The sequence below is a fragment of the Ochotona princeps genome, chromosome 10, assembly GCF_030435755.1.
Source record: "Ochotona princeps isolate mOchPri1 chromosome 10, mOchPri1.hap1, whole genome shotgun sequence".
In the NCBI taxonomy this organism is placed as follows: domain Eukaryota; kingdom Metazoa; phylum Chordata; class Mammalia; order Lagomorpha; family Ochotonidae; genus Ochotona; species Ochotona princeps.
This window is the reverse complement of record NC_080841.1, coordinates 17723442-17745448: the sequence shown is the minus strand read 5'-3', so window position 1 is coordinate 17745448 and position 22007 is coordinate 17723442. Positions and strand designations below refer to the sequence as shown.

Genomic DNA, 22007 nt, shown 5'->3' with positions numbered 1-22007 from the left:
GTTCAAGTGTGACCTTACCGGTTGTCTGCTCCACCTGCCGTTTCTGGCAGAAGGCTGCTGCAATCTCCAGCTCCAAGTGGACTCATTTCCCTTTTCCTGCAGTTCTGTCATGCCTCACATGTATTGACGTTCTGTCTTTGTTTCATACACACTGTGTGTCTTCCTGAATAACTCACTCTTTAAGCTTCTCTTTCTCCCTGATGACTGCCCTTGTTCTGAGGTCTGTTATGTCTGAAATTGATAACTCCTGTTTTCTTTAGATTAATATCACTCAGGTACATTTTTCTCCATTCAGTTGCCTTTTAACAAACAAGGTTCTTTATGTCTCAAGTGGTTTATTATAGACAGCATAGACTTGGTTCTGACGATCACTATCTTTTAATTGAATAATTAGAACATTGGAACTCAAAGTAATTATCAACATAGTTGGTTTGAGCACTGCCATATTTATTATGATTTTCTATTTTTTACCCTATTTTTTGCTCCTATCTTTGTCTTCTATTCCTTTTCCTTTGTGTTTTTAATTGAACACGCTACAGGGTTCTATTTTCCGTAATTTATTAGCAGATCAGTTCTGCTTCTCTTTTCCGTCTTTCAATGATTGCCCTAGAGTTTGTAATATGTCTGTATAACTAATCGAAGTCCATTTTAGAGGAACACATTATGATCTCATAGATAGTGCAATAACAGCAAGAAGATCTTCATACTTCTGTTATCTTTTATGTAGAAATAAATATCCCTTTGGATTACTGTGTACAACCTGTTCCTGGGCTCACTCTTTAAACACTGCTAAAGCCATGCCTCTTGTGCTCAGCCTTTCCCATCATTGGACCTAAAGTTTCTTTCTTCCCAATTATGCTGTAAACTTGGGCTCTTCTGCATGACTTCCTTGTCAGTTTCTAAAGCTCTGCATGGGGGTTTTCAGATTACAAACTCTGTCACATGTGCTACTTCATCTGATGTTCAAAAGAGCCTTCTCCACGCAACCTGCCAATTGTGTTCATGTTATGCAAGTGGACTCTGAGAGTCAGTGCTGTGCATTGTCTTGAAGAGTGGAAACACTCGTGCTGCCCATGCTAGTAAGTTTCCTGAGCTGGAAAGTCAAAATTCTGGCCTCCTAATATTTAAGGAGAGTGCATGCATAAAGCCCTACCTCCTACTTCCACACTGCTACAGCTTGCAGGCGTTGCTTTCTCCCATCCGTCTTTTTCAGTTTCAAAGTGGTGCGCTGGAGACATCCCAGCAGCATTTTCTTTATTAAAATTACCTTCACATCCAAATTACATTTAGTGTAGGCTGTTTCACACTTGAGGGCCATTATGATAATCTCATTATTGTTATTATTGCAGTTAATGGCAATTGGGATTGTTTATAGCAGTAACTTAATAAACACTGGCAAACTACCACCAAGTGCCCATAGGAAGGAGGCACTGCTAAGCCCTGACAACAGATTGCTGTGTTTCTTTAGCATGGTTTGTGTCTACAATGAAAATTATGCCTTCATCACATGTATTCCCTTAGCGGGTTACTTTCTGATGTCCAAGGAAATAAAATATTCATAATCACTTCAGTGAAAACCCGTTTTTCCTTATTCTCTGACAAGGATCAAGGAAACTAGTGTGTGCCACACGGATGTAGCAGTGGAGAAGAAACCCATGGCTAGGGAAAGGCTCCAGGCTGTCACTTCCACGGACTGTGACAAGGAATGATTTCAGAGGCGGCCCGGAAGAGTGACAGGAGGGTAGGACTGAAGATGCTTACTAATTTCTGGGGAAGGAAGTGAAGACATAGCCTGAAAATCCCCCTGCTAGCTACGGATGAGCTTTACTCTGCACTCCACACGTGGCCGAGATGCCGTGTGTAAGTGACTCTGCGGTTCTTCCCCCTACCGCCAGACCCCACTGCACCTTGTGCTTGCACCTGCTCCAGGCTCCAGACTCCTGGAGTCTCAGCATCCAAGTTCAATTAAGTGTATGTTGTTATTGGCTGCACTTGTGGTTGAGGAGTGAGTCCAGGGAGGGCAGGGCTATTAACAGGTGATAATTACACTCCAAGGAGGAGTGGGAGTGTTTATCCTAACACCCTTGGAACGCTGGGCAAAGGCAGTGGTCCAGGATGGGGTAGAAAATAAATGATCTGTGCCATGATAGGCACTTGACATGTTTTATGCCCTTAAGGTAGTGATACTGATGCGCAAGGGGATACACTTCATTTAAGGATGAGGAAACCAACTGGTGCGGTAACTTCTCTCCCAGTGAGGTTTTTGAGGTTAAACGCAGTTTTCTTTTAATTACCAAACCCCATTTCCTTCGCTAGGATCAGCAGCATGCTGGGCCGCAGCGGTCCCAGGCAGTGAGTTTTTAAAGCCACAGATGGCCACGCTGCACTCGCTGAGCCTCTGGAGTCCTTGCAGCCACGAACTGGCACCCAGAGGCCGCTGTCTCTGCCACCCAGAACGAATGCACGCTGAATCCGGGTCCAGCAGTGCGGCGCCTCCCGCCTGCCCACCAGCCCGGAGCCCCGCGACCCCTGCCCGCCTGCGTCTCACCCCAGGTCGCCGGCAGCGCCAGCAGCAGCGCCGCAGCCGCCAGAAGGGCTCCTCCGCTGCAGCAGGACCGACGAGGCGGAGGCTTTGGGCTCCGCGGGGAAGCGGCTCCCATGCTCTCCAAGCGCTACTACGGGCGCGGAGCGTTCACCAAGTCGATGGAAGGCGAGGGAGCGCGTGGTGGAGCCGGGAGGCGGTAGCTGGCCGCTGCGCCCGGGATCTGGAAAGGGCCGAGGGTTCTGGGGCACAAAGCTTTCGACCACAGCTTCCCCTTAATAAGCACCGTGCTGTTTACTCCCCATTTGCATTGTTTCTAGGGAGGCTGACGCCCTGAGATCGCTTTAGAGACTCAGGTGCAGGCGCAAAACCAGACCCGTGCCTCCATCTCTCAGCTGAGCTCCACTTGAAGACCCGCTGGTCACAACAAAGGCGGTGCTGTCCAGGCAGGAATCCGTGTGGGCAGATGTGCAGCTGAACTGCCTGCCTGCCTGCCCGGTATGCAGGGCTTGGGGACGCGCTCTCGGAGGAGGTTTCTGCCTGGTGGAGGCACAGATTTCAAAGGTTCCTGAAAGGGCACGACCCAACACTTGTACAGTGTTAAAATAGAAGCCTCTGCAAGTGAGATTCAAATAGTGCAGTGGTGGATGGGGGACCGGAAGAAGTCGTTTGCCATCAACCCATTGACATTCAGTGCTGGCTTTACCAGGACTGATGAAAAGGACCCTTGACAAAGACATTGGAGATGGAATTGGGCAGATTTACTCATGCAGTGGATTTCAGTTACTCTGATTGTTAAAGATGATGCCAGAAAGGGAAAGGAGGCAGGCTTAGAAATGAATAGACTCTACTTTTTTTAATTTAATTTTTTTAAATTTTATTGTTAATAATGATTACATGGTTGACTAGGGTGGGAAGGATTGAGGGTTAGGGAAAAATGGGTGAAATCATTGTTTCCAAATTCTCTGTTTCTTCTTGTCTCTGGGGGAAGGGGAGAGTTAAAGGGGGAATCCACCTAGCCTCCCAACTGTCCCAGTACCCGAGGATGGAAAACCAACCCAACATCAATCCAGGGTCCTGATGCAAAGCTTGTTCTGAGGGTTCTGACCAAGTGGTTTGGACAGTTCTGAAATGTTGTCAATTTCACCAATTCAGAGGTGAGGCTCCCTCACCCCTGGGACTCACGAACCTGGCTCCCACCCAGCAGGCATGCCTTAGGACCCAGGCCAGGCGACCCAAGCCCCACTGGATCCCCCACTGGATCCCCACCCTGGGGCTCATGAACCCAGCACACTCACCTCATAGGCAGGCCCCAGGACTTGGGCCAGGTGACCCCACCCCACCAGAACCCCCACCCCTAGGACTCATGAACTTGGCACCCACTGAGCAAGGGGGCCCCAGGACCCAGGCCAGGTGACCTGAACGCCACCAGATCACCTGCCCTTGCAGCTCACGGACCCGGCTCCCACAGACCTGCATTGCTTGCCTCATCTCAGCATCCCCACTGTGAGCTGGCTGGTGTTGTGGCCTGACCTGGCTCCTCCTGGAACCCTATCCTGGTTCTCAAATCTGCCAGTGGGTGTTGTGAACTGGCCCAGCCTGGTCTGTCACCAGACCTGAGCCACATGTAGGCTGGTGGATACTATAACCTGGCATGGTCAGAGCTGCTTCTTGACTTGGTTCTTGTGTTCACCTACATGAACTGTGTCCTTACAAAGGAATTTTCCAGGGTCCTCTGTCAATTTTCCTCCCAGTGGAAGATCTTGCGCACAACAGTGGGTCCTTGGCCCCAGATGATTTTGTCCATCTCTTGTCCTAGCAGGAACGGTGACTTTGTTCAGCCAGCTCACACCCATTCTGGTTCTCACTGATGTGTATTGTCCTAGCCACACCTGGTCTGGCACTACTTTTTAAAAGATTTATTTTTTATTGGAAAGGCAGATTTATAGAGAGAAGGATCTTCCTTCTGCTGGTTCACTCCTCAAGTGGCCACAATGGCTGGAGTGGAGCTGATCCAAAGCCAGGAGCTTCTTCTGGAAGGGACAGGTGAGGGTGGAGCAGAGATGAGTGGTGTAGAGAGTATTTTAGTAAATGTGTTCATTCCACTGTACTCTACACAGAAATGTATCTTGTGGAGGAGTACAGATGCCCAAGGCAGAGAAGTTCTCTGCTCAGCATATCTTCACATATGGAGATCCACGTGTATGCAGTTCGGAGCACCTGTGCCATTAGAGTGCCCAGCCCTATCTTACCCAAACATTCTGGAATACTGCCTGGCTTCATCCAGCCCTCTTATTTGAGTCTAAATTTCTCCCCTCACTCACTGAGAAGGGACCATCAGCCAAAGGTCTAGTATGTTTTGCGTTTTTCACTAATCTCCTTTAGCATCTCTATGGAGATTTAATTCTAAGAAATCTGTACTTTGATTTGATCACTCATCACCTTTGCATTTCAGTACATCCAATACCCTTCCTCAGGGAGCTGAGCCTCTTCTTTCAAGTCACTCACATGGCTATGGAAAAGGGGTGAGAAGAAAATGTCTTATGTCATATTCTGTCAGAACAGACCTCTTCTTCTGGCCACACCCCCTATCATCTGCTCTTATCATTCCTTGAAGCTTGAGCCAACTCCTGAGCATCTGTTCTGTCATTACTCCTGTGACAGTCCTCATTGATTTGTACACTCACGGCCGTGGTAGTTTCAAATACACTTTGAGTTCACTCCCTTGTATTCTGGATCCAAATATCTTTGCATCTCTCAGTACCTGTAACCCATTTATCCAGTTACCACTTCTCAATCTCCAACTCCTTCATATTCTATTATTATTATTATTTCTGTTATTATTATTGAAGAGGCAGAGATGGATAGACAAAGCTTCCACTTTTTGGTTCATTCATCCAATGCCTGTAAGAGCTGAGACTAGAGCCAGGAGCCAGGAACTCAATTGAGATTTCCCCTTCATGGTTGTCAGTTACCCAGCTGCCTGAGCCATCATCTGCTATCTCCCAGGGACTACACTGACAAGAACCTTGAGGCAGAAACTGAGCCCAGGCACTACAACATGGACAAGCTCTAATGTGGAATCCAGGTGAACGTTTTCATCGTGAGGTCAAACGCTTATGCACACCGCTCTATGTACTTCACCTTCATCCCCATCATGTTAAATGCCATCTTCCTTCAGGATAGGCATTATCCTGCACACATCCTCAGCTCTCTCACTCTTACACTATTTGTTAGACAAAACAGCAATCCTAGTTGCATCCAGTTCTTTGGTATGATACCCCTAGACCAAAGAAACTGAATGTGGTTCAAGAAAAAAACATGTGCACAATGACCAGTCTTACTTCAATGACACCTCATTTCATTGTCATTCTGTCTGGTGCTCCACTACTATTATCTAATTTACTTATTCTCACTTTTTCCTGAAGGAATGTTTAAAAATAATTTTGGCACTCAATGCTCACACTGCCTCCATTATTCTTAATCTCTGTTTACAACTTTGCCGCTTTTTTTTGCTTGTTTTACTGAGAAAACAGAAGCAATCAAAAAGAACTTCTACAATCTTCTAGCACCACTACCCCTCCACGCCCCCATATACCTATACCTGTATTTGGCTGATATAGCTGTTCATCTCATTCATATGATGCTGCATTCACACCCTTCTCCAAGAATAACCTCTGAACTCATGAACTGGATTCAGTATACTCTTTCATGCCAAAAGAGATCACTGCAAAGATTCTCCTCTCTCCAGCATCACTGATTCCCTCTGTTCTTCTGGATCTACCATTGCCATGGAAACAAGCCATATCTTCTAATATGATTAATGTCCCTTTCACTTGGACAGCTCTTTATATGAGTCTCTGTGCAAATGGCTGACCCTCTCCTGACATGCCTGAATTCTATTGCTCAAATGTTATTTTAGCAATGAAAACTTCCTGGGGCCACTGTTTAAAATGATACATTCATGCAGAACTTCCTTTGCTCTTCCCCTGGGTTATGTTTAGCATATTTCTTCATTCCATTGCCATCTGACAACATGCCTGTCTACCCACTGGAATACACGCTGCATGAGGAGGCATCGATCTGACACTGTCACCACCTGTGATCTAATCAGGGCTTAGCACACAGGGAGTTTACCTGAGCATTTACTGAATAAATGATTGGCTGCAATGGCGGAGACAGCTGAGGTCAAACATTCTTTCAGATACTTTGGTGGTGCAGAAGTTTAGTTTGAGACAGAAACATGTATGGTGTGGGAAGAATTTGAGTGGAGGGATGTAGTGGATATCTCTGGATATCTCTAGTGTTTTTCTCTGAAATTTGTTCCTAGACTTTTCCTTTGGGAAATACCCCTCTTTGCTGTGGCTTAGTGTGGGTCAAGTCCACTGTGGTTTCTTGGCCTCAGTTCACTTCACATTTTGGAGCAGATAGGCCTTGGTTGTTAGGGGTACCCTGTGAGCTGTAGGATGTTTCATGGTCCCACAGGCCTCCACTTGTGAGATGCCAGTCCCTTCTCTTCTGCCAGCCATTAACAACCAAATATGCCTCCAGATGATGCCAGCTGTTCTTTGGGGAACACAACTGCCATATTTGAAAATGACTGAGATGGGACCAAAATTAACCACAGTTCCATGACAGAGCAGGCAACCCAGTTCTCGTCATCTACTTATGTCACTGTATTAATCATTGATTCATTGGGGGGAATGGGACCCTGTTTGGAGAAATGAGCTGCTGAAGTGACTTTTACAGGAAACACTAGACAAGAAAGCTATTTGTGCTGAAATGCTAAGCTGATAGCTATAAATTTAACACGGTCAACAAATACTTTGCTAGTTTTTAAAGTGCCTGTCAAACAATGAAGTCGTCAAGGGAAAGGAGAGCAAGAGATAGAACAGATTAAGGACATGGTTTGACTATTTAATTCTCATTTGACATATGACACGTTCACTCTTGGCCTTTTATTATGTCTTGTGCTGTAATATTAGAATCTGGTCTAAGCCATTATGAGATGGGTTTCTGTCACTTGCAGCTGAATAGGCTATGGCTTAAGAAGGTTGTGGGTGGAAGGAGCTAGAGATGGGAGGGGTATCACTGATGAAGTGGTGAACTGGGAGAGACAGATGGGAGGGAGAAAGGAAGGATGGTGCATGCAGCAGGCAAGCATGGAGGTCAAAGGAAAGGAAGCTTGGAGAACTGTCCTCCGATGTTTTCACATCTGCTCAGAGAAGGAGGAACAAAGGCAGAATGGAGTACGTGGGTTGAGATGAGTTAATAGGTAATGTTGGGAATTGAAAATGGTGCTGTCAAAGAATAAAAGGGCTGAACAGTGCTCCCTTTGTAGGTGGACATTTCAGAGAATTGAAAGCAACATCTGGAGGGGTGTCTGCATGACCATGATCACAGCAGCCTCATACACAAGGGCCAAGAGGTGGAAGCAACACAAGGGTCTTTTAGTGGACGAAAGGATAAGCCCAACGTGGCAGCTACAAGCAATGAACAATTATTGAGTCTCAGCGAGCAAGGACATCCTGTCGCATGCTACAGCATAAATGAATAACTTTGTACTGAGTGAAATAAACCAGCCACAGATAAATACTGTATGATTTGATTTACAAATAATTCTTGTAGACAGAAAACAGAATGATGGTTTTCAGAACTTGGGAAAGTTGTTATTTAATGTATGTAATTTTAGTATGACAATGACAGTATCAAGTTTATTATATTAAATGATGTTAAACAATTCTGGAGATGTGTTGCACAACTATGTGCATGTGTGTTTAACCCCACTGAACTGTAACATTTTCTACTTTAAAAATGCAAGATGATAGATGCTATGTATTTTCTATCACATAAACAAAAGTAGATGATGACTGCATACCTAATCTAGGAGAAGGTAGAGAGGGTGAATTTGTGACTACCAGTGAGAAAGTTTTAATTTTACATATAAGTTTGTGCTGGGACAAACTTAGCAGCTGGATCTCAGATACAATAGAGGAGGAAAAGATGGCTAGGGGAAGGTGTTGGGTGGAAAACCCTAAGAGAGAATCTTGAAGGCAAGGAAATTTAACTTTGAGAGTTAAGAGTAAAGCTATAATGAACAAGTGGTGGGATCCAGAATGAATATTAAATTATGAAGACTGAAAACCCCATGACCATTGTTGTCATTTAAGATTTGGCTCCAGAAAAAAAAATCATGGAAGGCAATTTTAATGAATATAATTTATTTGAATGGCTAATATGCACATTATTAAATGATACTTTACAAGCAAGTGGAGCTTATGACAAAACTGCTAAGGAAACATCCAAAGCTTAAATTTATGTCAAATCTTTAGAATTTAAACTTAACTTCCATAATTTCACAAAGCTTGTGCAAATCAGAATTACTGAGTGATTGTAGAAAGGCAAAGTGTATATTGTGAGGAAATTTGGATCAAGTGGAAATACAAATGAAATGTTTGGTGATTTTGGAGAAGGAAGCTGCTATTAAAACCCAGGCACACTTCCCAATAAGAGTATGATCTCCATAACCATGGGCAACACCTCACACTTGATTTAAACAATTGCAACCACATTATAAGTCAAAGCCTATGGTAGTAGTAAGCATCTTTTTTTTTACGAAAAGAAGAAGACTTTATATTTGAGCAGATCTCTTTTCCATGTCTTCCTTCAGAAAGTGACATGTCTAGAGCCATACAATTGTTAATTGCTGGCTTCAGGTGGGACACTTCAGAAAGTCCCTGAAGAACACATGGCAGTGAAACCAGACTTCCCCCTCCACTATGAAGCCAACTCCTTCTGTTTTGCTTGAGAAAAGGTGCATTTGGCAGTTACAGCTTATGAGTGATTTCATCAATGCTGAGACCACACAGAGTTGCTATTAGCGAGGTTTCTTTCCAATCGTGTTCAGCTGGATTTCAAGCATGTAGTACACAGAAATAGATCATTTGTGTTCAGGAGGCAGCATCAATAGCAGCAGTGCAGCTCCAGGTTTAAACAATGAGATTCTTAATGTGCTCTCTATGTGCTATCATCCAATGAAATACTGAGTTTATTAGATGTCCTTCTAGTAGGAGGTCCTTCTTCAAATATGATGATCTGGAACAAATAATGAGTATAATTTATGTTGATGACTGTTAATAAAACTAGTTATGAAGGTATATAAGCAACATTTTCATATTGTGCCTTCATTCAGTACTTGTGTATCTAAAGCTTGCCTCTCAAGCCCTCTCTGGTCTGGACTGCAGATCTGGCTGGCATGATATCCCTTGTTCTTCCCCTTCCTTTGCACCGCAACAAGTAACCTTTTTCTTCCTTAATGACCACAGGAGTGTTCTAGAGCCTTGTTGAAGGTTTCCACTCTTAGTCAAGTCAATTCTAAGATGAAAGAGATTAAGATAACTTTATGTCTTACAGATTACATGGGAGAAATACATTTGAAGTCAGAGCTGAGTTTGAATTCCACTTTTGCCAAGTATTAGTCCTGAGATTTTGGTCAAGCTGTGGTTTTCCCATCTTGGATATTGTATCTGCGTCTTGGAATCATCTGGGGATCTTGTCCTCCTTTCAAGATGTTAGTGAGGACTAAGTGAGATGAGATATGAAAGAGCCTTGGTATAATGATTTGGCACAATGAACCCCACGATGTTCTTCCTTATCTTCTCCTTTAAATCTTGGTGGAACCTGACCACCTCACTCTACTCCCTATCATTCAGTCTTCAGTCTGAATACATTCATTTAGTACATTCTGCTTTTCCCCTGCACCTCTAACATCTCCTTCCTAGTCTCTAAGTCAAGTTCATCATCATCATGTTTCCATTGTTAAACAAAAAAAATTTCTCCTTGACTTTACCTTTTGCCCTTGTTATCACTCAACTTATCTGATCATCTTTTTTTTTTTTTAAATAAAGACTCCTTGAAAGAGCTCTCTGTAGTTAACACCTGCAATTTCTGTTCTTTGATTCTCTTGAGCTCACTCTAGCCAGGCTCCTATATCCCTCCTCTATGCCGAATGATTCTTATTACACAGTTTAGTGAACCATTTTGTGCTGGTGAATCCAGTGGTCAGTTTTCACTACTCATCTTTCTTGGCCTGTTGACAGCATTTGAAACAGTTGCTTCCTCACTCCTGCTTAACTGAGCTCTGCACTTGACTGCTGGTGCTCTGCCCTGGGGTTTTCTCCTGTACCAGCAGCTGTGGCTCCTTTCCTCTGCTGGCCCTCCATGGCTTCTAATGTAGAAGGATCCAGGCTCAGTACTTGGATCTTTTTTCTCCTATCTAGCTTCTTTCTCCCCCTTAGCTCAGTGTCATTGTTAGGTATAGCCATGTGCTGGCAAGGCTCCATAGTGTCTCTAGCCTGGACCTATTTCTTGAAATTCAGGCTTTGTATCAGCTACCTTTTTGATACTTTGACTTGGGTGTCTATTAAGCATCTCAACTTCTCCAACATGCAAGTCTTTTCCCTCCAACCCTGCTCTTTATGTTCCCAATCAAGACATTTCTATTCTTCCACTCAATCTGACCAAAACCCCCGGCATTATCAATGGGACTCTCTTTTGTTCAGATTCTAGTATAACAATGATGGGTCATTTGTCACTCTTCTGAAACTATCTACAGAATCTGACCTCTTCAACTTGGTGGTAGCCACACATGATTTCTTGCTTAGATTATTGCAATTCACTCTTCACTCCCCCCAACACACCCCATCTCCCATCCTTTGCTTCCTGTATTCACTTATCACAGCAATTAAGATTGTTGTAATGCTTCTCTATTAAAATCTTCTAATGTTTCCCAGCTCAGGATTGAAGCCCAGCTCAACTCAACACACTGACCTAGCATGACCTATATACGATTATCTCCTCCTCACTATCCCTTCTTTCTTTCTCTGAGTTCATCTCTACCACTGTCTTCCATAGTCATCCTGCTGGAGGACACTCTAACCTCATTCTGTACCTCCAACACAGCAGGTGCACATTGTGTTTACTCTCTGCACATCCTATTCTTTCTTTCTGGAATATTGTTTCCCTCAAACCTACATAGTTGAATACTTACTTCCTCTGATCTTTGTTCCAGTACCATTTTCTTAGTAAGGACTTCCTGGCATCTCCCTTGTTCCTGTTATCCCTCTGGCCTATACTCTTTCTTTTCCAGTGCTTAGCATCTTCTTATCTACTTTAATCATTTTGCTCCTTAGTCAAATATTTTTTGAATGAATTTAGGAAAATTGAAACATTATTTTAGCAAGGAATATTAAGCAAATTAGCAATCGCTATCCATGAATACCAAAGATTTACATAATACTCAGAACCACATATATTTAGTACTTTGCTTTTCATAAGGACACAGTGGAGGTAGTATTGACAAATTAGTAAAAGCAATTCAATTTCAGTAGGTACCATTCAGTCTTCTGATTAGCTTGCTGGGTTGTATGGATCAACAGGGTATGCTTCTTGGTTTTCTAAATGAGCAGCTCCTTGAGGGTTTTTGTTTGTGTAATAATTGCTAAATGAGAGAAGAGAGAGAAAAGGTAAATCTTTATTTATTGATTGCAGTTACTTTATTAAGACTTAAGAGTTGTTTCCCTTTCATAATTCCCTATAGCAGGTAATTTGCATAGTTGAGTTCATTTTGTTATTTTAAGGATCTCATGAGGTAAACTAGGACTCAACTATTCAAAAAAGGCACAGAAAAATAACAAAACAGTGACTTGGTAGGCTTGAAGTGTCTAAGTCAGCAGACTGGGGGAACTTTACCTCACTACTGTGAAAACAACAACTGACCAACTGGGATGCTGGTGTCACGGGTGGAGACTTAACCTGCTGCAACATAATGCTGGTCCCACTAGACATTCATTTTTAAAAGATGAGTTAGTCATTCATTTATAAAATATTTAAGGAAGTTCAAATGCCTATGCCAGTGAATCAGAAAATGAGTTGGAAAATGGTAATTGTCCCGACCTGCAGGACATGATGCTCAAACACGAGGGTGGACTGGGAATGCCGGGCTGCTAGCCCCCGGGCTGCTGGCCCAAGAAACACACGGACACACGTACTTGGTGGAAAGGAGTGTCTCCTGCTCTTTATTTTACTCCTCATATATATACATCTTCTTCTCTAGGGGAGGAGGGAAAGGCGAGGGGTTTCCTGGAAGTAATTATCTTCATTGAAGCAGGGAAGGAACTAATCATCTATATTGAAACAGGGGAGGAACTAATTATTTGAACAGGAACAAAGGTGGAGGTTCTATTCTGCTTGCTCTACACAGGATGTTCTGGCCTAATATCCTGCTTGCTGTGGCCCTGCTTGCCCAAGGCAGGCTTTGCAATGCAACAGGTTGTCAGGTAGGCCAAGTCTAATGGCCATAAGTCTGTGGCTCATAACAGGTAATAAAAGTGAGTGAAATATAGGAATTTAAGTTAACAACACTCTGGATTTGTGTTTGTTTAAGCTTTTAAATACATGATTAGCATATAATCATGTTAACAAATAGTAACCAAACCAAAATATTTAAGTTAGTCGAACTTGTAGGCATTTGCCATATTTGCAACACAAACTTAGCCATTTTGCTTTTAAACATCCTACACATGCACATGAAGGAAAGAGATAGAGACCACATTTTCTATTTATTTAAATTTCCAATTACTCTTTACTAAAATTATCTTCTAGCTTCCTTTCAGGAAGGCTATGCAAATAGCACCCTCTTTTTTTTTTTTTTTTTTTTTGTTCTGAGACCTTTGCTCTCTTGAATTCTGCAAAGCTCTCCTAGTTTTCCTCCTACTTCTGACTATTTCTGCTCCCCCTTGTTTCAGCCCCCATTTTACCTTTTCTGTGCCTTTTGGTCTTAAGGCATCTGCAGTGGGTTAAGCATCACCTACTTGAGTCCAGGCCCCTATCCTGAGTCCTGTATCATGGTGCTTCACAGTAATAGTTCAGAACTGAGCTGTTCCTGTACAGAGCTGCCCCTCTGCTCCCTGGGTGAATCACTGGGTCTAGCCAGTCACCTTCATGTGAGTCCTTCTGTGTGCCCCTTCTCCTACGTGCAGCAGATCACCACGTCCTGGGAATCCTGTCCTCTTAGAGCAAAGATACTCCTGCGTCTGTTCCATCTTCTTGATTCCCATCCCTGCCACTGTTGGTTGAGAGCCCTGTCTGGCCTCTGCTTTCGAACATGCAAATCTGAACACCTGAGCACCTTGCTTTAGACTCTACAGAATAAACTACAGCTCCTTGTCAGGAGCAAGAGTCTTAGGATGATCAGGCACCTGCTGACCTTTTCAGATTTCCCTAATATATGCTAAATGGGCACACCAGTAACATGAAAAGCCCTATTTGAGAAAGTGAATCTTGTTCTTGCTGTGAGTGAGGAAGAGGTTACAGTGTGAACAACCCTATAGCCTATCTATACAAAAAAAGTAAGTAGAGGGAATTTTTAAATAGAGGAGAAAAATTGAACTATCTCAGAAAATCATTGTAATACTGTGATTATTAATAGAGCATCTCTGGTTCATAGAGGCAGGCAGATCAATTTGAACAAAATCTATTTTCATATCTCTGTTAGATGACTTAAACAAATAGGTGTATCATCTTTCAGAATGAGAAACATAGGAAAGATGTCAATTTCTCATTGACTTATAATTTTAATATAATCATAATATTTCTGCTTTTAGGGAATAACAGATGATTCTAAAATGCACTTATAAGAATAATACAAAAGAGATGAAATTCCTTAAAATAATATAGTGATGGAGTAATACAGATTACCATATCTAGACATGGGGATACAATGCAATATGCATCCCTGCTTCCAAATCAAAGATGGACTCCCAGTGAAACTGTTGGAAATGTGTAGACAGTGGGATGCTGGGCTGTCTGACATTGTCTGTACCAGCAATGTAGCGGCACACTTAAATAACAGACTGATAGAATCATGACTCATTATAAAGGATGATACTATTGTAGCAACGTGGTGAAAATCAGTTAGGGGGTGGGATTTGGGGGGGATGGGAATCCCAGTCTGTATGGAATTGTACCATAAAATTCAAACATTCAAAATAAATGTTTAACCAAAAAATTATAGTGGGAATTCTTGTCCTACCAGATATTAATAGTAGAATAAAACTATATTAAGTATAAATGATTTGTAGTAGAAGAATAAGCAGACCAATGAAGCATAAATATTAAAATTTGATATGTGATAAGGCAAGAACAAGCTTTTTAGGAGGTTCTTTGGTGATATTTACTAAGCATTAAATGCCCGTACATGCATCCTTGTTAAGTAGAAAATTATTCTAAGGAAATAAGTAGATAGAGGACAAATTTTATGCAAAGGCATTCCTCATCATCCTCATCTTCACTAACAAAATAAATGTGGAAGCAATGTAGTCTCTGCACTGGAGAATTACACATCACTGAATCTAACTTAGTTCCTCACTTTCTGATCCTTCTTATGAATCTCCCACTACTTGGTTATCACATTACAGTGTTCATTTCATGCAACCTGTGCCTTTTTGTATTTTGGTCAAACATGCATTTGAACTTACCGTTCTCTGTGTTTTGATATCATGAATAAGGCAACACTAATCAAGAAGATAAGAAACATGGAACCTGCAATAATACCTATTGGGAAAAAAAGAGAGCAAATATCAATTGCAAGAGAACTGTGGCCTAAGCTGCTTGGAACTGACTCTGGGGCAAATATTAAATGACATTTATACTTAAACATTCTCAGCCATAAAGACTGAAGTCCTGAATGGATCATATTTGGGCTTGTTGCTATTATTATTTGATCCAATCTCTGTTTAATCAGTTCCAGGAAACTTTCTATTAAAATTTTCTGTTTCAGTTTTGTTTAGTGACATTCCTATTACTGCAGTGAAATTAGGTGCACAAGAATTTCAGCATTTTTCATAACTACATCTAACTCTTACTGAAACCTGTTTTTCTGTGGCAGAATAAACTGGCCTATTTTGATAGCAGTAGAGCATGTAAAATACCAAGATTTAATCAAAAATAACAATTTAAAAACCAGGAATAGTTGGTTGTTTAAATTGTTCATCTGTCTGCTAATGGGAAATTTTGTAATGTGAGGTACACATTAAAACTTTCTTAAAACATCAGAAAATAAAAGTTCCTGTGAGGTAAACTGAAAAAATTAACAGGTAGAATATAGCACCTTTAACATTTTTGGCTGTCTTGAGTTTTAAAATTTTTTTATTAAAAATATAAAAGAGCAGATTTCATGTATCACATAGGTACAATTCTTAGAAGAAAACTATATTTCCCTCCTGCCATCTTTTTCTCCCTCAACACCTTTTCTTCCTTCCTTTTCCCTTTAATTTCTGCAAAAACATAATTTCAGTCCATCCCTAAGTCCATCCCTATACTCATAGACTTAGCATACCATTAACAATAACATTCAGCAACTAGTTGTACAAAACATCCTAAGAGCTTCAAATTTCTAAATTAACTTACCACCAAGAAGAGGAGCACGTGGAGCAACTGCATCTAAAGAGAAGACAAAATAATTGAAAAGCTCAGTCTAGCAGCAAAATCACACAGCTTCCTTCTAAGCCTATTTGAAAGATCCTGGAAACCTGAATTATCATTCTTTTCTCATGTAACAATTCAGTGGATTCTGTTCCCACCTGCACATTAATAAGGCAAATTATGGGAATTAACCACTGAGAAAGTGCCAACATAATCATCTTCCAAATCAGAATTAGCATCATAGTCAGTGGTTCCATGGGTTCTTTTGCAAATATTAGATTCTCTAAAAGGTTAGTTTAACATATTTTCAGAGCTCTCTGTCAAATGGTCAAGCACTTACAAATCAAAATTCACCAAAGAGGTAAATCTCTGTGGCAAAATGTAAGGTGATCTTTTTTCCTTATTGCACCTTTCAGTTCTTGCTCACACCCTTTTTCTTTTTTATTTATTCCCCTTGCCATATGAAAGCTGTGCTTTTTCTAGAACAGGCCATCAACTTCAAGCTCATCAATTACTGTACCACTTAGTCACAATGATCTATGTCATTAAAAATCCACAAACTGTTGAGCCCTGCTTGTTTTCTCTCCCCATCAGTCAGGTCCAAGTTGCAGGGAAGCCCTCCGTACTTACAGGATCTGCAAACAGCTAGGGGAGGGTTCCATTGGTGGTCGTCTTGGCACTGGCTCTGAGGACTGCCTTCCAGGGTATACCCATCTTTACACTTTGGACTTACAATGGCTCCATATTGATACATCTTCCCAGGCTCCACCCCCTTCTGGATTCCATCTGTATCCTCTGGGAAGCTACAGTTTACCTCTGAAATTAAAGGATTGAGTTAAAGTAGAGCCATATGTTATCCTTTTACCAAGAAAGCAGAGCCTTTCCTGCATAGGAAGGTTTCTGATACCAGGGGATTTTATCCTTGATAAACAAGGGTTCAATGACATCAGACAACATCCTAGACACATTTTTAGTGGCGGCTGCCTCTCTCATATTTATCATTTATTTATTTATTAGTATTCCCTGAATAATACAGCTTCCTAGAGAAATGATTAGGGCTGAATAGGTAATGTTATGTTCTCTGAACTGCTGTTCTGAATTACTGCTACTGGTCTTACTCCAGTTCTTCATAATTTCACATACACATTCTTATTTCTTTTCCATGTTTTCAGTGTAGGAGTCAAAAATGTGAGATCTTGGATTTGAATGATGACTCTAGTGCATCCTTGCTGTGTGATTTGTGTAGGTCACAAGTGTTTCCCTGGTATTGGAACTCCTCCATAAAACAGGGAGGATAATGGCATTAACCTCCTGTGGTCTTCGTGAGGACTAAGGAGGTAATGCATGGATAATGCTGTGTACCACGGCTGACATTTAGTAAACATAGATCAACAAATATTGGGAGCTAATGCATTGCTCATTTTTCATCTACATTGTTTATGACAATGAGAATGACTTCTGAATTTTTCTTTTGTAAAATTGTCCCTATATCCATACCACAGCTTATAGGAAATATAATCAAAATATCATTGCACTTTTTATCAGTATTTTGTCAAATGCACATTTATCATAATGGTTACCACAGTATAAATACAACCTTACTTTAGTTGTTTACTTTGCAAAAGTACTTCAACATTCTAAATATAAATGATTACATAAATGATTCTTTACCAGATAGTTAATAGCCTAAGTCATTCTTCTTATTTTGAAATGTTTAAATTAATTTTTAATTAAAACATTTTATAATGAAATGATTTACCATTAGACCAGCAATGACTATCTTTCAATGAAATAACAAATTGAAGGAAAATTTAAAACTACATGATTAGGTTAACAGATGCAGAAAAGTTCTTGTTTGAATTGAATTCAGTTAAATGAACTTAATTGAATGATCTGATGATTACATTTCTTTGTTTTATGTTAAAAACAAGCTTACCTAACTGGATATATCAAATTAGGACAAACTTGATATAAAAAGAACAGCGAAAAAAAAAAAAAACAGACAATGCACCTTTACAATAAGGGACAGGGTGGCTCCATGTTCCTTCATGGGTGCAAAGAAGGTGCGCCTCTCCCACCAGCAGGTAACCTGGGTCACAGCTGTATGTGATTGATTTTCCCGGGGGAAATCGAGTTATATTTTCACCATTGTGATTCCCGTTGAGGATTTTGGATGCAGGTTGACACCCTAAGGAAGCTTGAGACCAATAAGAAAGGATCTTTAATTAAACACAGAGGAATATCTAGCCAATACTACTAGTAGTGATACAAGAGTGATACCGAATTGGCATCTAGACACACTCATTCCTTCCAGCCAGATGGGCAATACTTATAGAGATGTGCATTTCTGAACTATATCAGGTATGATCTGAAGAAAAGTGTCAAAATTAAGATACTAAAATGCTGATGACTGTGGTCTACATTTGGAATCTTAGCAACAAGATTCTCTTCTTTCTCCTTTAAATAGCTGACAGACTGCATTTGAGGGTCACACATTCAAATGTCTCCCAGAGCTGGAATCGGAAGATTCCACATAAGACAAATCAGAGAGCCCCATCCTCGTGAACCTGGTAGCCACTGCTCAGCTCACATTGCCAGTGGCTTGTGGGAAAGCAAGCGGGCCCTCACTGTTCACAGGTTTATTAGCTTGGGCCGTTTACTGTCACATAAATGAAGACCACTGTACCAGCCAAAGCAAACCATTCTGGGCAGTGCAGTTCACTCCTTGGTTCACCAACAGGCAGCCTGTATCATAAATGGTCATTCACAGGAATAAGGCTGCCAACTGATAACTAAAATATCACACACACACACACACACACACACTGCAATGAGTTTGAAAGCTAACTTAAGCCTCCAGAACAACCAAAACTCCCTTTCTGGCTGAAATCACAGCCTTCAAAATCCATTTATCAAGCAACATTACTCCAAACATTTGCCCCAAAATGAACCTGTGTATATTCCAATTTAAAGATTCATTAGAGGGGAGGGGATAAGGGAAATCCTAGGGCCTTGGGATCTGTATCATAAAATGATAATAATGAAAAGAAGTAAAATTTTTAAAAATAAAGTGAAAAAATCATTAGAATACTATATTTGAAGACTGACAGTTTGGAAAAATGAACACTGATGTTCTTTTATGTACTATGACTCAACACTTTGAATGATGAAAAGGAAATGTTCACACAAGAAGATAAAAGGCAGAGCTCCATAGACAATACAATTCTCTTGGACTTTCATTGCTTTTCTTCAGGTAGAAGAAAATTTAAATTTCGTACAACCTCCCACATTTTATCCCTTAAAAGATCTTACCCTTCTTAATACAAGCTGGTATGCCTGGAACCCAAGTGTTACTATGACACTTAATCAAGTGACTGCCATTCAGGATGAAGCCAGAATTGCAGGCAATGCTTACTGTGTCACCATTGTAATATTTAGAGACACTTTTACTGAGTTTGTATCCATTTCTGACTTCTGGGTCGGGACAATGAGGATCGTGGAGGCATTGGGGGGCAGGGCTGCTCCAGAACCCCTGTCCTTCAGTATTATTGCTGCACTGCAAAGTTTTCTGGCCCAGAAGATTGAAGCCTTCATAACATTGATAAGACACTTCATCGCCATAGTGAAATTGTTTTGTCTTCCTGCTGGTATACTTCCCGTTCATAATCTCGGGTGGAGGTGGGCAGAGAATCACTGTGAAAGAGATACAAGGAATTCCAATTCAGCTCATGCATCCCATCCAAGGGGACAGTCTTTATTTAGGTACAGTGGCACCATGCAATTGCATATACCTTACCTAAATAGAAAGTTATTTGAATTTTGGAACCTAGATTGTACTTTTTAAGATATAGCTATATTAAACATAGTTACATTAAATGTCATTACGTGTATAATAGATACTCATTCTAAAGCAAATCAGAAAAAGTACAGTAGAAGAATACAGCTATGTACCCATGACCCAAAAATCTGCAGTTTGTACTGGCCAATGCCCAGTTCCTACTTGCCAGTATTGTTTTCCAGCATCAATGCTGACTCAACACTGAACTTTTCCTCATGTACTGAATAGGACCCATGGATTACTGAGACAGTTGCAGTCAACAGCTTTTCAGGGGCTGCTGTCTGACCCCTTCCACCACTGTGCAGCATTTTTCTAACCTACCTTCACAGAGTGGGATCTTTTGGAACCATACTCCATTCTCAACATCCTGACATTTCTGGTAAGTGTGCCCAGCCAAATGGTACCTAAACAGAAACAGATTATGATGCATTTTTCTTTTCCCATACCATGTTTTTACAACCTGGTTCCTTCAAATCACATATATTAAAACTCTTAGTCCTCCAAGAAAGAAAACTGCATCATACTTGAAAGTCACTAGTAGGAAAGGACTGAAAAGTCAGAGATGCAGGTTAGGGATGTCAGACTCCCCCACCTCTCCCGTTCTCTGTGAGTACAACAATGAGGACCCTCCAAAGGGAGGCTGATGGTGAAGTTCATGCACAGCCCTGGGGGAGGCGCCTTGTGTCTCAGAATGGATCTGCTCAGACTCACCCCTGTTGACAGGACGTGTTAACTAGTTCCACAAGTGCATCATCTGGAAGCTGTTGAATATCTCTCATGGGCTGGCATGCCTCTAGAAGGACAAAGTTGGAATTACCTTTACATGCTTCCTAGCCAAGGGAAAGACCATTCTGGGACTGAAAGTACCCTTCACACCACGGGACAGAAGGACTCCAACTTTCCAAAAAGCACACAGTGAATGGATTTGTTTCCCACAAGCAAATAACCAGGGTCAGAAGTGTAATCTACAGTCATCTCACAGACAAAGAGGACCGTGTTTCCACCTGTATGCCACCTGTGGGGGAAGAAAAGGCCCAATCCTGCCGCCAACATAAGTACCAGCACAGAGAGATTCCAACTCAAACATCTGACCATAGGCCATCTGCAACTGAGAGATTCTTGTTCAGTCATCAGTGTTATTCTTTTCTTTCAAAGATGCTAGGCCTCTTTAGGAAGAAGATCCTTCCATTAGCTACCCCGAGTATGTTCCAGAGACAAGCTGCCACTTACACAAACAACACATTCAAAACATCCAGAACATTCTACTACAGGGTAGAAGAAATGCAGGGATCATCTGTCCCGCCCCCACCCTTGCCTTTTCTGACTTCAACATCAGATGGAAAATAAGAAACAAGAGGAGGAAAGGAAGCACCTGTCTTCCCCTCATTGGAGTTTTTACCTTTTTCACAAACTGGTATTTCAGGATCCCAAACGTTATTAGCTTTGCAACGAATCTGCCCACTGCCCTTCATTGTAAATCCAGTTTGACACTGAAATGTCACGGTGTCATTGTAGGAATATGGGGCTTCTTTGCCAGATATCATGTGCGCATTTGCCACGTGGATGTGTGAGCACTGGATATCAGGGATGGACAGGTGGCAGAGAGGAGCAGGGCCAGTCCAGGTGCCTCTCTCTTGATCATCACTTGTGCAGCGAATGGTGGGCTCCCCAATGAGGTCAAATTGTATTCCTGCCTCGGGCCCAGGGTTACATGTATATGTGACCGTGGTTCCATATGGAATATCTCCTGAGAGACTCCCTGTGTACCTCCCATTGTCGATGGCAGGAGGTGGAGGGCAGGTGATCTCTGCAGAGAGGAAAAGAAGCTGTACAATTCTGTTGCTGTGTTAGACCCCAAAGAACAGAAACAGAGCTGATCAAGACCATGTGATTTTAGTAGGATTTGGGTGAGTTTACATGCTGTGAATTATGCCAAAACTCACTACATATGCAGAAATCTATTTAAGCAGATATTACAGAAATAGAATATCTTTACTAAAAATAAATATGCTGGAGCCAGTTTTGTGGCTGCTACTTACAATGTTAAGCTGCCACTTACAATGCCAGCATTTTTTATAGATCCCTGCTGCTCCACTTCCCATCTAGCTTCCTGCTAATGATATGGGAAAAGAAGTGGAAGCTGGC

At 41.6% G+C, this 22007-nt stretch overlaps 1 protein-coding gene across 1 annotated transcript in view; it reads right to left on the bottom strand.

The window, feature by feature from the left end:
• CR1 (complement C3b/C4b receptor 1 (Knops blood group)) overlaps nt 1–22007 on the bottom strand; it is a 104724-nt gene that overhangs the window by 66100 nt on the left and 16617 nt on the right. The window contains 11 exon segments of the mRNA XM_058669695.1: nt 2549–2672; nt 2914–3110; nt 11956–12041; nt 15079–15154; nt 16010–16042; nt 16655–16840; nt 18036–18221; nt 19337–19717; nt 20184–20266; nt 20574–20655; nt 21262–21669. Coding sequence (XP_058525678.1) covers nt 2549–2672; nt 2914–3110; nt 11956–12041; nt 15079–15154; nt 16010–16042; nt 16655–16840; nt 18036–18221; nt 19337–19717; nt 20184–20266; nt 20574–20655; nt 21262–21669 — 1842 coding nt within the window.